The sequence below is a fragment of the Typopeltis vanoorti genome, chromosome 25 (assembly GCF_054136105.1).
Source record: "Typopeltis vanoorti isolate ZY-2024b chromosome 25, IOZ_Tvanoo_1.0, whole genome shotgun sequence".
Lineage (NCBI taxonomy): Eukaryota > Metazoa > Arthropoda > Arachnida > Uropygi > Thelyphonidae > Typopeltis > Typopeltis vanoorti.
In genome coordinates this window covers 58,978,689-58,995,062 of record NC_143573.1, presented here as the reverse complement: position 1 = coordinate 58,995,062, position 16,374 = coordinate 58,978,689, and the positions used below count along the sequence as shown (strand labels likewise).

Genomic DNA, 16,374 nt, shown 5'->3' with positions numbered 1-16,374 from the left:
ACATAAATCATATTATCTTTCTAGAGTATTACATACTAACTATTCTTTAATAATTAGTTTGAACATATACGGTATGTATTTTGTTTGTGTGAGAGAGAGTGTGTCATTCTCTTCGGGTACACCAGACATGCCTAGTCAGTTTCACTTAATTTCTGGTCTTTATCTTTATCTTTATCTTTTTCTTTTCCTCCCACGCACCTCTAAGAATGCGGAAAATTATAAACAGACTTAATTTGGTACGTCATGGTGAAGAAACAATTATAATCATCATTTTGCAGATGTCCGTCTTGAGCAGAGGGTAGCGCCACCACCTGCATGGACCGGCAGCTATATTCCTATGGCCCCGCTGCAGTGCCACAGTGGATCCAAACCACAGGTGATTATATTTTTCTCCAGAATCTAAGTATAGTACTTTAAAAAAAAAAAAAATGCAAACACGCACAGAGTCGTACTGAAGCGTGGGCTCGCCCACTATCACTATTTTACCTCTATGCCGCTAAGAAAGAAGCTATTGGCTTCTTTCTTCGGAGTCTACACTTCCGTACAGCTCTGCATATGAATGTATAATATAACACATCGGTACTTTGGGCACGCTAATAATTTTTTATTTTTGTATTTTTTACATTATCTGGAAAGCCTTTTCCGGAGAACTTTTTCCAGCCGCTTAAGCTTACAGTAAGCTTGGGGAGATGTCTAGCGCTAGGCGACAGTCGTAGCATCTATGACCATGGCAGGATTAGAACTCGCAGCCTGTTGATTAAAGAGTCGGCCGAGCAGGCCGTCATTATAAGTTGGTAATATTTCAATGTACAAAGTTATACGTTTTGAATGCTATACCTTCTCAGCAGATGGCAGTATCACGCCCTCCGGTCTCTTTCTAGGTGCATTTTTGTTGATATATGACGGTTTTTTACTATCTTAACGAACTTATAGAACTCGAGGTTCAATTAGAACAGCAGCGAATCGATTTTATTTATTTTTTTCAAACTGTGGGACACCAACCTTACAATATTTATTCACTACAAGAATCAGCCACTGTTGATTTTTGTAGGCCCTCTCTAATATTATTATTAAATTATATATTTAGTTTAATTCTTTTATCCAAGTGTAAGCAAACAAAGTTTGCGCCTGAAGTATCTTCAGGACTGGGCAACTCGTGGCAAAGGCCGTCAAGCTCTCATCACTACTTGTCTTAGTATCTCCCATAATGCAAAGCACATCTCCTTGCGGACATATATAATGCTATGCATTATGGGAAGGGTCATTACCCAGACCTGTTTCGTATAGGTAAATATGACTTCTGCAATGCTTCAACCTTGGTATCACCAGGGGCGCGCCAAGGGTATTTGCCGCCCAGGTGCAAACGTTTATCGGCCGCCCCTTAAAAAAATAACTAAAAGAAATTGAATGTAGCATTTGCTACAATAAATAAAATAACAATTTATGCAAACCAAAAGTTACGTGTCTTATTTATTAAAAACACAGAATACATAGTTTCGTATAGTTATTTTTAACATTTTTTTTCAAAAAACAAAAAAAAAAGAACAACAATTATTTCTTAATATAAACAAAGATTAATTGCACATGCCTTTATGTAAAATTTACTTGACGTGATTTTTGTGTAGCAAAATCATTTATTATATCCTCCATATCTAAATTAGTAGCAATTCGATGTTCTATGCTAATCAGACTTAAATTGTTGAGTCTATCCTGTGTCATTGTACTGCGGAGATGAGTTTTATAATTTTCAGCTTTGAAAAGGATCTTTCGTCAGTTGCAACAGTCGCAGGTATTGTTAAATAAATTCTTGGTGCTATTGACAAATTGGGGAAAACACTAAGAAGATCATTCGAAAATATATACTCAAGTACTGAAAATGCGTTCATATTCTTTCCTCGCATAATTCCAAGGAGTTTATATCAGAATCTTTACCACCTGTCAATTTTATCTCCAAATCTTTACAATATTTTAATTTTTCTTTTTTCTCCATTGGTTTTAATAAATCAATGTCATTTAAAAATTCGAAAACGTCATTATTTTCTTTCAATAATGTAAATCTTTCATCAAGTTTTGAAATAGCTCTATCAATTATAACTAAACAAAAATTGACTTTGAAATTTTGTTCTTGCGATTCAATAACTTCATCTTCACTTTCATACGAGAATAATCTTTTTGTTTTCCGAGGTCTGACTATTGGCATACAAAGAAAAATTGGATCACAATCCACTGTATTTGCAATTTCGGTTGCTTCTCCTAACATATTTTCGAATGCCTCATCTGTTCTACAATCCTTTAAATAATTTTTTAGGTCTATCAACGTCTTCATTATTGTAGACATAATTAAGTCCGGTTTTTGCATCAAATTATTTATGGCATTAATTTCCGATAAGATTTGGTGCCATATAACAAGAGAACATATGAATTTGAAGGATTTACTGTAATTTTTAATAATAACGATTTAGCTTCGTTCCTCGTGTCGCTATCTCTTGATTTATCTTGATATAAATTGTATAAAGCATCGTATATTTTTTCTAAATTATACCTTAAAGCTTTTACAGCGTCTATGCGGCTTGACCATCTCGCATCACAAACAAACTTTTTTAACAGTAAAACTTGGGCATTCTTCTTTTAAAATTTTCAAACGATAGGCTGATTTAGAAAAAAAAATTATATATTTCCTGAATTAATGAAAAAAAAATTTCTATTTCAAGCGGAACACTTGCAGCATCATTTACAATTAGATCATTTTAATTGTAATTAAACATCATTTACAATTAGATTAAACGTATGATCTGCACATGGTACATAAAATGCTCTCGGGTTCATATCTAATATTCTCTTTTGGAAACCCTGATTTTTTTCCCTTCATGTAAATCGTAAAGATTTATATTTTCTGATTGCAAAAAATCTACAACAAAATTTGTTAAACCTTCGCCTGTTGAGTTAGTAATTGAATAAAATCCTAAAAAGTGTTCTCTGATTTATATTTTATTGTTGTCATTTTCGAGGTAAATAAATCTTACAACAATACTTAATTGATTTTCGTGAGATGCGTCTGGAGTGGTGTCTAAAATGATAGCGTAATATTTATTTAATTTTAGCATTTTAACAATATTAGATTTTATTTTTTCTCCTATTATTGAAATTATTTCATTTTGAATTTTTTCGCCTAAATAATGTGGCATTTTGTTCGATAAATGTTGCCAATCGCAATAACTAATTGCATCATTGAACGCATTAATTTTATCGATAAAAAGTTTACAAGGAAAACAATATACTGAATTTTGCACTTAGAATACAATAACCAATTTCTGTGTATCTTTTCGTTATTAGTTAATCGTTTATACTGCAGTGTTTCTCAAACTTCGGATATCCGCGTACCCCTAATTAATTAATTAAAAAATAAATTAATTAATTTAAAATGTTAATTAAAATTAAATATCTATTTATATGAATTTATATGTTCATGTAACAAAAAATATGATTTATTTTTAAATTTTGGTTCTCTAGAGATGTCAGACGACACACTCTTATCAATTTCATTTGATCCAAATGAAATATCAACGTTTTCTTGTTGCTTACAGCTACCTGTATTTGCTATATTGCTCTCTTTTGAGGGTTTTATAAATCCAGTCTTTAACCAATGATCCATACGTAAGAATTTGAAAGCTAAAAAAAAAATACTGCATTTACTCGAAATCGTGTTGCGAGATACGTGCAGGAATTTTCTGAAAGTAAAGTTTTCAGAAAAAAACTGAAAGCGGCTTACCAAGAAGCTCCTACTCGCTATCACTACTTTTGGCATCGAGAACAGTTTCTTCGTGTGCATCGTCAAAGTCATCTACCCAAATAGCTTCATCTTCTTTCCCATTATTTCAAGCAAAAATTACCAGTAATTTACAAGACTTGGGATACGTAGAGCAGCGAAGAACTGCATATGATTGGTGCGGTATTAACAAAAGATCGCGCGAACCAAAGACAAATGAGCATTTCAACAGTTGAGTTGAAATGCTAATTCCCTTCAACTGAATTCCATAATATCTGAAACACATTCACTATATATTTCTTAGTTTTAACACGTTAACGACGGGGGTGGTGTCAAGCAAAACCATATGTTCCACCGGCAACATATGGTTTTTCTTGGTCTATACAGCAGTTTCTGTTGGAGAGGGGATGGGATTCATTAGTTAGTGCCGTTTTATCCCGGTTGTCTCTAATTGCACTGTTTGTTGAAAAATATAATGACTCCTTTAATTATGCATAGCCGAAAATTGCCACGTACCCCCTAACGACCTTTCGCGTACCCCCCCCCCCCCGGGGGGGTACGCGTACCACACTTTGAGAAACACTGGTTTATAGTAATAATCTGCTGAAAATGATCTGGTTTTTTTTTTTTTTTTCATCTTTTGGAAAATCAATATCATGTATTTGTTTTGGTCCAACATCTATTAGAATCGTTTTGAAATTATCTGTTATTTTTAAAGGCCACTTTCCTGGATCATCAAAATCATGCTCAAGGATAGAATTCATAAGAGAGTTTTCGGTTGTTATATTTGTATTGCACACGCTTTTGTCACCTGTTTCTTCCGGTGAACCGAGTGAGCTGTTGAGAGTTTCAGAAGTGAAAGATGAATTTTCGAAGCATCGTTTTTAGCAACTATAGAATCTTCAGTTAAATGTATGGCAGAAGAAGAAGAATCTTCAAAATTTTCTCGAGCAACTGAAGATTTGTCTGTACATGAAGATGTAGATGCAAAATAATTGGAAATAGGAGTCGTAATTTTTTTTTTACATTTTCTTTTTCTGTGCTTTTCTATATTCTGCTCCAGAAAATCTTTTTCTTCCCTCTTACATCTAAAATTAAGGGTTATTAATATTATATTAGTTAAATTTTACGATGTACCAAGAAATGAATATTATTACTATTAATGATTATACTGCATTGTATAATCCAAATTAGATAATAGCTACATAAAATAAATATTTGATATTTGTTTCTTGCTGCCCTATCAATGTTGTCGCCCGGGTGCGGTGCACCCTCGGGTTGGCGCGGCCCTGGGTATCACCTCTGGGTCTGGCTTCCACTGAAGAGAGCTCAATAAAGGTCAAAACCGGTCTGGGTAGTTACCCTTCCCATAATACATAGCATTATACATGTCTGCAAGGAGATGTACTTTGCATTATGGGAGATACTGTGACAAGGAGTGATGAGAGCTTGGTCCACTTTTACCACGAGTTGCCTTAATCCTGAAGATAGTTCAGGCGCAAACTTTGTTTGCTTACACTTGGATAAAGGATTAAACTAAATATATAATTTATAGTCTAACCAAGGGGAAAAAACTTCCATTATTATTATTCGATGTTTTCATCAACAGCTTCCGCTTTTAAGAAATCATGTTAAGATGGACGCTGTTTATTACCTGAGCTAATTTTAAGGAACATTTCCTTTAAACCTCAAAAACTAGCCTTCAATGATTTTAAAGGGCTCTTCGTGATGACAATAAATTGTAGTTTTATTACACTCGTTATGCCAGTTCGAAAACAAATCACCGTTTTCGAATACTAAGGAAAGTGATCGGAACTTACTCCACCTTTACCACGAGTTGCCTCAGACTTGCACTACGTGCAGGCGCAAACTTGACTTACTTGTCTGTTTGCTTACTTGGAAAAAAGGATTAAAACCTGGCTTATAAAATAGCTTGGTATCTTTAATATAATATCATTGTTTGTCAATCGGTAATCGCTCGTTTTGTTATTTGAAAGTCCTTTGCATAACATGAGTGTTTTATTGGCGTGTATGATGGCGTCTAAAAGTATATCTTCATAATTCGTTTATTTATTTATTATTTTTTTTTGTTTGTTTGTTTTGCAGGTAGATTTTGGTCCCTTCTACCATTATGAATCGTAGATGAGGTCGGATATTTAGGATCTTTTCAACTTGAGAACTTTTTCCGTACTATTTAATATTTTTTATTTTGTTTTTTCTAAGTATCAATTGGCGGGGAGTATTCTGATTCCAGGCTCATTAGAGTTATGATTCCAAGGCCAGTGAGTCATCGAAAATTTTAGTAAGCAAAGTTTATCACAAGTGCGTTGTTCGATGTTTTTTTATTCGTCTGTACAACTGTTCAGCAAGTAAACGCCTGTTCTGAATAGTTTTACATACGTTAGTATGCTGGTATTGTTCGGTCCTCACAAATGAGTCTCGTTAAGCTTGCGTTTTCTTTTTCCATTCCTCCCCCCTTTACATGATTATTCTGGTTACACTACATTACTTTATACTCAACTGGATTCTGAAATGTGGTTGCTCTGTCTCATATATACAAGTCGAATTTTTGCATTTATTTAAATTTAGGAGGTGTCTCCATCTGGTGTGTAAAGCATGAACAGAATACAAAACGTGCAATCAGCTATGAGTATCATTTACTTTCGAATGCTGTACTTGGAAGGAAATACATAAATAGAAGTGGAAATCATTCTCATTGCCTCCATGATGTAGTCGGAAATCCCGTTCAAATATTACCAGGGATGACAGGAATTTTAGACGATTTCAAGTGAAGCTGAGTGGCTTGTACTTCACACTGGAGTGACATTTTTTAAACCAGAAATTATTTTCATCCAGCGAACCACCAGAGAAATGTATTTTTAAATAGAATGCAATAGGCAAAAATGCTGTCGCACGTCTAGAAAATGAATAGCATGAGAAGTTATTTTTTTTTTAATTTTAAAAAAAATCAACGCATCTTAATCAATTTAAATTTATTTGGTTACTTCTTACAGAGTAATTTTTATTAAAAATGTATACCTTTTTTATATACCAGTGGCGCACCCAGAGGGGGGAAAGGGGACCCTGTCACCCCTCAAAGAAAAAGGGGAAAAAACACTAGAAAAATTTCCAAAAATCTTTTCCTAATTAAAATTCTTTTTTTTTTTTAATGTATGTTGTGTCGTGTCTTCTATCCCTATACTTGTGAATTAGCGATCATTGCAGATGCTCAGTCGTAGGTCGTATGCGATGCGTAGTGTGTATTCTCAAATCGTCTACTCAACTCGGGCCCCGCCCAAGATTAAATCCTGAGTGCGCTACTGATATATACTAAACGCACATTTAAAATAGAATAGCTCAATAATCATCTGAGAATACATCTGCAGTTCATAATATACAATAAATAACGCAAAAACGGTTTTATTAAGATATCCGTAGATATATTCAAATTTCAAAATAGTGTTAGTTGTACAGTATTTGCCTCCAGATATTTCTTTGAATATATCGAGATAACTAAAAATGTTCATTATGGCAAAGAAATACATTTGATGTTGCATTCGTATCATTTTATCTTAGCAAGATCGTTTTGTGTATTACTGCTTTATACATTTTTCGCTTTTTTTTTTTTTTTTTTTTTGTTACTTCAGCCCCCTGCCAAACCCCCTAGGAGGTCCGTTGCTCCTGTTTCTCCCGACACCAAAATTCCTCCGCCGCCCCCGGTACGGCAGCACGGTACAAGTTACGAGTTCCTGTGTTTGGCATCCAGTGGCCTTCAACATTCCGCATCCAGCAGCAACTTTGACCCGGCGGAGAGCAGGGCGCCCACGGAGCACGTGGTCCGCCGACCCACTGCCACCCTTGCTTCCGCCAGTGAATACGTGGACATGAGGTTACGGACGAGTATGATCGGCACGTACGAAAATCACATGGTGTTTATGACGAACAGCATGTTGACCTGTGATCCGACAAGGAGCGAAAGGTTTGACGGATCCAAATCGACTCACTGGACCTACGTGAGCAATGGACGCATCACCGAATCTTCCCCGTTTAGTTCGCTGTACGATGACCTCACCAGCGGTCGCAAGATTGGATTTAACACCTTGATGACGTCGAAGAGTACTCCAGCATTGCACGCAGCCAGGCACATGCTGGATCACGTGGTGCCAATTAGTATGAAGGACGATTATCTAAGCAAACCCAATTCCTTGGACCTCAGACAGAAACGGGCCACTGTGCAAATCCCGTTGAGTCCTACTAATTACGATCAGCCACCGACTCCGGATTATCCCCCGCCTTCTCCCGCCACTGCCGAATTTGGAATAGTCGAGAAAATACGGCCGCTTAGTCAGGTAAGCAAAACTGTACCTATTTGTTTTTATATTTTGTCAGTCACTTGCAGGTATGAATAATAACTATTTAATTGATATGATCCGTGGATGTAAATTCGATCTTGTTTGTGTAACATTTCCTAGTGTGCATTGACAGGAAATGTTTATACTTTCGAATTCTAAGGCTAAACAGAAGAAACGTGATTGATCGATTGTTCCTATGCTGCGAGTTCGCTTTGTGTGTGTGTGTGTGTGTGGAAGCAGCAGCTGTTCGTTGAAAACATTTTGTAAACTTATTTTTGCTTTTCCTGCAAATAATGCAGCCGTACTGCATAATCAAGTCGACTGGTAGCAAGCCCTTGCTTATTTCGCATTCATATTTCCCTATCAGCTATAATACAGCCATAAATAAACCATTACGGTTACCATATATGTAATCGCCACGAACTTTTGTTACGGTTATACAAGCATGACTTGATCTACTGTTGCATATCATTATCTGTGCATGATTTTGATCTTCTCTGACCATATTTAATTTCAGTCATTTTTAATTTTTCATTCGTTTGAGAAGAACTGCTTCAGCAGTTTTATTCTCTTAAGGGATATAATTAATTTATTACAATAATTATTATTTATTGCAATACTTTAATCGATATTTCTTTTTTATAGCTCTCCCCCCACCCCCGTCTAATAAATAAAACATTATTTGCTGTTACTTAAATTTTAAGCAGGAAATTCTCCAACAGATCTGGTGTCAAAAAATAGCAAACGCTATTCTTTTCTGTTCGTTCTATTTTCTGTTGAGAGAGAGGTAGTGGCGCGGGAAATGATCTTATTAAAATTAATATTCAATTAACTTAAATTAAAAGTTAATCTTATTAAATTATCGCTAGAGGTCAGGCTAAGAAACAGATTAATTAACAGCGTAGATTTAATTTATCTTTATAGAGTGCAAGAGCATGTAGCTTATTTCCCAATACATATGTATCCTTCTGATGATGACCTCAATACAGGGGTCGAAACGTCAAGTGTTATTTTATTAATAATTAGTAATAATCATTTCAACACGTGTGTTTTGTGTCCCTAAATTCATAAATATGAATCTTTTTGAGTCTGTTGCCGGGTAACATTAAAACCATTTCTCATTTTGTTTTAAACTACATTGGCTGGGAAAGATAGAAATTTGAACTCAAGGACATATCGGCAATTCTTGAATGAGATGGCAGACCATTGGCTGCTGCACAAGCAATTTGTCAAATAAAAAAACGTGGTTGTTATTGGTGGAAGAGAATTGTGCCACTCAACTCCATGAAGAGTACAATAAAAATGATCTATCTAAGATCATTGACCCACCCGAGTACGAACTGATTACACGCAAGTGATTTGTTCTCTAATATTGTTTACAACGATGTGTCGTGTTGTGAATAATAAACCTGGAAATTATGTTTGAATATTTGTTTGTCCTCATATTCTTACTGATTGCTTTTCCTGCCTACAGATGGCAGCATCCGTCATTAATAGGTATGGCTGTTTTATTGTTTTGTTTTTTTCTCCTGATTTAATAAAAGATTCGCGTGAGCATTTCAAGTTATCCAATCGTTTTTTCCTCTAAGAGAATGTAATAACCTTGCATAAAATAGTTTCTCTTTCATACTAATTGAAATATTGAAGAAAACGTCTCGTATTCATAGAATAAGAGTGAAATAATAAAAATTAAGAAATAAAATAATTCATTTAAGAAACTCGTAACTTAAAAGGCTACAATTAGTTAACTAAATACGTTATTGATTTCAATAGTATTTTTAGTTATTTTGTTTTGTTTTAAAACCGAGAATTTGTTTTTATCAGGAAGACGAGGATGAGAAAAATGAGGAAAATGCGGTGAGTAGGCTTTGGCTGGATTTAATTTCTTTTAATTTTTATTTGTTTTATTTATTTTTCTGTTTTATTTGTTTCGTGTACTTTTATTTAGTTAACTTACTTATGTAATGGACCTTATTTTTCTTTTTTTATTATTATTATTTTGTTTATCATTAGAACAATCGACTAGAGCCAGCTTGGTTGCATAGAGCGCATTCCAAAATATTTTTTATTTTTATTTTTTTAGAACGGCATGTTTATGAACTCATTCTGTTTAAATGACCTTTAAAATCAATAGGGATATTCAGCGGTAGAAGAATACCAAAATAAATTAAATAATTTATGAGTTGATTAACTAAAATCGTTAATTCTCTTTGGCATGTTAACTAAATAAGAAATTACGAAATTGTTTTTATTAAAAAATTGAGAACATCAAGAGTGGTCGGAAAGACCTCGGTTCGACTCTTGTCCAAGATGTGAGGTACCTTTATCTGGTCTCTTTCGAGGAAAGGTGAGTTAGCCGGTCACATACTCGGATAGCTTTTTTTTTTTTTTTTTTTTTTTTTGTCACGCAAAAAAGAGGTTAGAAGAGTATCAGGCCTTCCATCTTAAGGCAGTTCTCTCTTTTGCAGTTGAAAAGCGCTACATGCTGCTCGAAAGTGTTCTTGCACTTCTAGTAACATTTGTGGTAAGCCATCCCCCCCACCCCTTTTTTTATTCCCCAATTCTTTTACGAATTATTAGTTTCTTCGTTAGAATAACACCGCTATCTTTCATCCAAATCGCATGCATAATAAGAAAATTTCACTGAGAGAACAAACGCTTTATGAACAGCAAACGTAAGCAAAATTAGTTTCTTAATTCATTTTATTTATTTATTTTATTTTATTTTATTTTTTAAAAACACACTTTTACAAAAGCTTAAGGCAGTTGAGCTTTTTTGTGCTTTTATGTTTACGAAATTCATTAATATTTCACTAGCCACGTTTACATTCGCTCTCACTAGCAATCCAGACAAGAATAACAATTCTTTCTGGATAAATATTTAATCACATGTAATTGTTTATTGCTTTTTAGCCGCGAAAATGATAGCTCCCCACTTGCCCACGCTGACAGGAAATGATCAACAATGTTATTAGTGCAATATTCAAATTTGGCAAGCGAGAATATTTGAATTAATTTAAACAATACTAGGAAATAAATTTTTACAATACTAAGAAAGATGGCTACTGCAAGCCATTTTTTTGGTGAAAAGCAATAAATGGTTGCTGAGCATTTTTGAGCTACAACAAAACTAAAAATAAAAACAATAGCACGATATAAATAGTTTATTTTCAAAAGTTATACTTAAGATTATCAAAGTAATATTTTATTTTGCATTTTTTTAAATTTTCATTTTATTTTCTCTTTTTTTTATTATTTTTTTTTCCATTTTAATTCCCCCGTTTCCTGCAAAGCCTTTTTTTACGATGTTGTCATGAGGTGAGTGTTGTCGTTTTTTGAAATGGTCCATTTAGATATCTAGTCTTTTGATAAGTGTATGATTCTTTCCACTTTGAATCTTGTTAGTTATGTTACGGATCTTCCTCATCAAAGGTAGCTTTTCTTTTTTTATTTATTTATATTTCTTATTCTGGAAAGTGGGAAACCCCGAATACTGAAACAACAGAACAGTCCAGAATCAGTTATATCTGTCGCTTTAGGAAACTTGGCATCCATTTTATTTTATTGCTCTTTGAAATATGCATGTCTTTGTAAATGCAGCATACCTTCTGGAAGTTAACCAAAGAAACGAACCTAGTAGCCACATGGATAGTACTCTACTTGGCATTGGAATCCAGTGGCTATAGGTCTTTGTGAAAGTTTTAGACGTGAAAGCAATGTTTAAGTTACTTGTTTATCAGATACAATGTAGTCATGAGTTGAAGTCACATGTTTTAGTATCGCATATAAATAACCTGGTTTTTCCTTTTCAGTCGCCGACCGTAGGCAGAGCCCACAAAGTGCTCCTGGTGAGATTTTTTTACAGAGTAGTTCACTATTGCTTTCCCCAACCCTCAATTTTTATCCGTTCGGGACCGGCATATGGCTGGAAAGTATTCGTGACTGTAATCCATGATGTGTGTGTTCCCGGGTCGGTTTGCCTGTTCTGGGGGGGGGGGGAGAAAAAACCTCTACCTCCGTATGAGAGCGGCTAACTCACCTTTAGTCGAAAGAGACCAGATAAAGGTTCCTCACGTCTCTGACGGGAATCGAACCCAGGTCATTCCGACCAAAGGGCTTGGCTATACTGACTGAGGTCCAGAGGCTCCGCATATGAATAGCAGAACAGTAAAATATATTTAGTGCAAAATTAAAAACTGATATTTAAAAACCGAAATAAAGTATTAGTAAAGAACTAGAGTAATATTCTTTTTCCCATTTTTTTTTTCTGAATTGCAGATTGGCAAGAAAGCTGTGTATAAATTTTGCATGTTCATTATGTTCTGTATGATATATATATTAAAAAAAAAAAAAAGTGCAGTTGCACTTATAAACCTTCGTTATATATTTAACAACTGTTATATTGGAGATTGTTCGTACGATGTGGTTTTCTGGAAGGCTTATGTTGGTTACAACATCAAACAATTGTGTACGTACCGACCTCAGAATATTGCAGAGGTCGTTGTTGTTGTTGTGTTGTTTTATGATAGCATATACGCCTTTAAATTAACTTCAGTCATCATTTGAATTAATCATTGAAGTTTCAAAAATATAGAAATAAATTTATCTGGAAACTTTAGAAACAAAACTGTATGTACATACATACATACTTTTTTTTTTTTTTGAATACATGTGTGATGTGGAAAGAGAGCCATATCCTCATAACCCGCTAAGCAACTGAGATGACAAGTTTGAAGGCAAAAATTGCGAAATTTTATCTCAATCAGAAAAACGTAGTGTTTGCGTAGGGCGGTATGCACCCTAATAATGGTAGTGGAGAGGACCGGACGACTTAAATGCGTTGTATTTCAGGTAAAGGACCCTCCGAAAGTCATTATTTTTGGTTGTAAATTGTGTTCGTACCAACGGTTTGCTCATCTATTCCGGATTTCTCTCTAATGTCTGGAAACCATGATAAATGGACAAATCAGTGGAGGAGCGAGGAATGTATTTCCTAAATAAATGTAGTGAAATGAAGCCAGCGTGAATTTCAATGCGTACATGGTGGGAGAGCGCCACTTACAGACAAAGCCGCATGTAGATGGATGGCATTCCAATATATTCCATACCAATTCCATTGGCACTCTCAAAATGTCTCATTGTCCAAGGTCATTATGACTGCATCAAGTGACTGTCCAGAAAGGTTACAGTTACCAGTGGCTATTACTGAACAATGACCGCTACCCTAACATCTGAAGTGGAGCGCGTGATGATAATGAATAAAGAACGAGACCTTTGGTTCTAAGTGGATGGTGAAATTTTCCAAATTGCAAGGGACACTCCAGCCTGCTGATGTCGCAATATGACCTTCCTTGGTCATCCAAAATTTTCCCTCTGGATATCTTAAAGGAGAAAGTATACTTAAAATCCTTATACCAAATACGTGTGTTTGGTATTATCAAAAAAATTTCAAGTTTCTTTGTTGATTTCCCTTCCCCAGGAATTTCCAAACGACAGGTTGCTTATTAATCTCCGAAGGCGAAGAAAAAAAAAATTCCTAGGCAATTTAAATTTAAACACAAATTCCAATCATACTCTTTGTATAATTATTAATGAAACTTCTGTTTTCCTTCAGCTAAGTGGATGGTGGGGGTACCAATGCTGTTTTGCTAAGGAATTATTATAGAACAAGGTGAACATTATTCTTTGTATAATCATATAGTGGCAAACGTGGTGCCATCTAGGAGCAGATATATAAATTAATAAATGTCTTGGGTATTTACAAACGGATATTAATCTATTAATACGTCCTCTAAAGAGATTCAAATGAACTTTTAAGGCCGGAACGGACCACTCTAGGCCTAAATCCTTGAAAAGCGCGATGATGGTATTAATCTACAAATTCAATTTCTAACTTTTAACAAAGAGGACAATACGGTATACAGGATAATTCTTCGAGTTTTAAGAGTAAGCGATTGAATTTTTTACCAAATTGATAAGATTTTCGAAATAAAATTTTTCATTTCGAAATCGATGCAGAATTAACACTAAATTAGCTGTACCTCAGAAGGTGAAAATAGAATTTTTTTGTTTACTCCTCCGTATCATTTTGTTTTTATTTGGATATCAACGCGAAAATTGTTTTCTCTCGCTCTCCTGACTTCAATCTTCATGATGTTTAAACAGAACAGCTGAATTTTCATATCAAATGCTATGCTTCTATAATTTAGGAGCGAAATGTACTTCACCACGTGGCGTGAAACCACCACCACTGTGCTTATTGGAGACCCGAAGTGGATATATTATGTCTGTGAATATATTGTATGCTTTATTATGATGCGTTTGCATTTAAGTAGATGAAAGTGACACCCTAATACGATCGTTAATATGCGGAATATATTAGCTGTTTATTGGAAGGTAGTTGAGTACTATTAAGATCAATAATTGTGTAGTACTTTGTGACGTCGACGTAATGCAGACCTCGTTGTCCTTTGTGATTACCTTCACGTATACCAAAATTGATAATCTTATCTTCTTTCCCCTCCTCCAAACAAGAATTTTTTCTTCCTCTTTCCCCTTCCACCCAGTTCTTATCTTTTCAATTAAATTGATATCTTATTTACAGAGTTTCTATAAAGATTAATACAAGCCGAAGTTAAATTCTGATAATATAAAAAAAAAGTACGTCTGTTCCTGAGCCGTGTTGCATATAAGCATGTTATGTATGTACTGTCACACGTACATGTATCAATGTTATCACAAGAAGTAAACAGATTAAAATCGAATATAAATAAAAATTACTTCTCTGTATTTAAATTAAATAATTAATTAATAATTAGATTAAAATATTTCTCCGTATTTAAATATGATTGGGAGAGAGGTGTGCAAAAAATACTGATCTTGAAGGAACATTGATTTATCAATCCTTGCTCTAATAGGCTACCGGTTTCCACATAGCGCTCCACTTTTGTTAATGGAGCTTGCGAAACGGTAACCTTATAAAATGATTAAGTTAAAACAACTTTGCTCACTGATTAAAAGTCTCATAGAAAGGGGCCTGACTAACTTTCTCCACAGGCAAGCTGTTAATTGCTGTTAACTAACTTGTTTAATTAATGATGAGTGCGCGACACTTATTAGAGGTTGGCAGTAATGAGAACTTTATTCACGAAGTAGTTAGCAACATACCTTTGAATTATCTGTGTTAGCTGCCTGCAACATTTTGATTATGTAATTAACTGCACGGTTTGGTATTGGTAGCGTACCTAAACACCAAAACAGCATTCTTCAAGTTTATTTTAATTCCGGGCTAATATATTTTATCAGCGTTGAAACTTTTTCCCCCCTCATTTTTTATGTTAGATTTATGGCTAGATATGCAATCATTAAGTATAGAAAACGTAACAAAAATCCACGTTTGGCAACAGTGTGGAATTGCAATTTAAAATAAATGGGAAGAATTCCAAATATTGTACATAGTCTTTTTGAGCTAAGACAACTTAACTTTTTTTTCCCTCTAAACTGACTTTACAACCTAAACTGATTCGAATCAAAATTAGAAGTAGTTCTGGAATTAGAATAAGAAATGAGTAAACTCGAAAAAATATAGTGAAAGCTTGACGATAAACTCAGTTGTTCCTAGACGGGCTGTCCATATTTTAGTTCCTTCTTAGACAGTGTTCAATTGACTAACAGACATAACAGATTATGCAAATAAGATTAACTGCCCTTCACAGCATTCATTAGGTTTATATGAAGCCAACTTATATGGCTGCCACAGGCCTTTAAGCTTAAAAGTACAAATGAAGGCCCTTACTGGTTGACCCTGTACACGTTTGTATCTACTGATTTTTTTTTTTTAATTTTTATCTGTCAACTGGCAGTTTTGAAATGTGCTCTGGTCTCAGATTTTTTCCTTCTGCCTACGTTGTAAATATTTCTACTTTTATAAAATGCTTCCGATAAAGAGGAAAAATGTTACGATGACATCTTACAGATTCTGTGGTTACACATTTGTATTTTCATAACCACATCGGTTTTAATAAATATTTAAAGTACTATAATTGTTTTTTTTTATTTTCTCAGATGAGCAGATGCCTTTCCCTTCGTTTAGAAATAAAAGAGGATAAATATCTGTGTATTGAATTGATCCAATCGCTTACTTTCACAGAATTATTGATTCAGCATTTCCTTGAATATGTAGAAAGTGCCTGAAGGCCAACAACTGCTGAGAAATGTCAATAATACTGCTGGAAACTATAGTTGTTTGCGAGTTCA

The 16,374-nt window shown here is 34.5% G+C and overlaps 1 protein-coding gene across 1 annotated transcript in view; it reads left to right on the top strand.

Moving 5' to 3' along the window:
- LOC150092771 (uncharacterized) overlaps positions 1-16,374 on the top strand; it is a 427,707-nt gene that overhangs the window by 280,052 nt on the left and 131,281 nt on the right. The window contains exons 8-10 of the mRNA XM_090414274.1: positions 279-376; positions 7,414-8,115; positions 9,943-9,975. Coding sequence (XP_090270400.1) covers positions 279-376; positions 7,414-8,115; positions 9,943-9,975 — 833 coding nt within the window. The remainder of the gene's footprint in view (positions 1-278; positions 377-7,413; positions 8,116-9,942; positions 9,976-16,374) is intronic.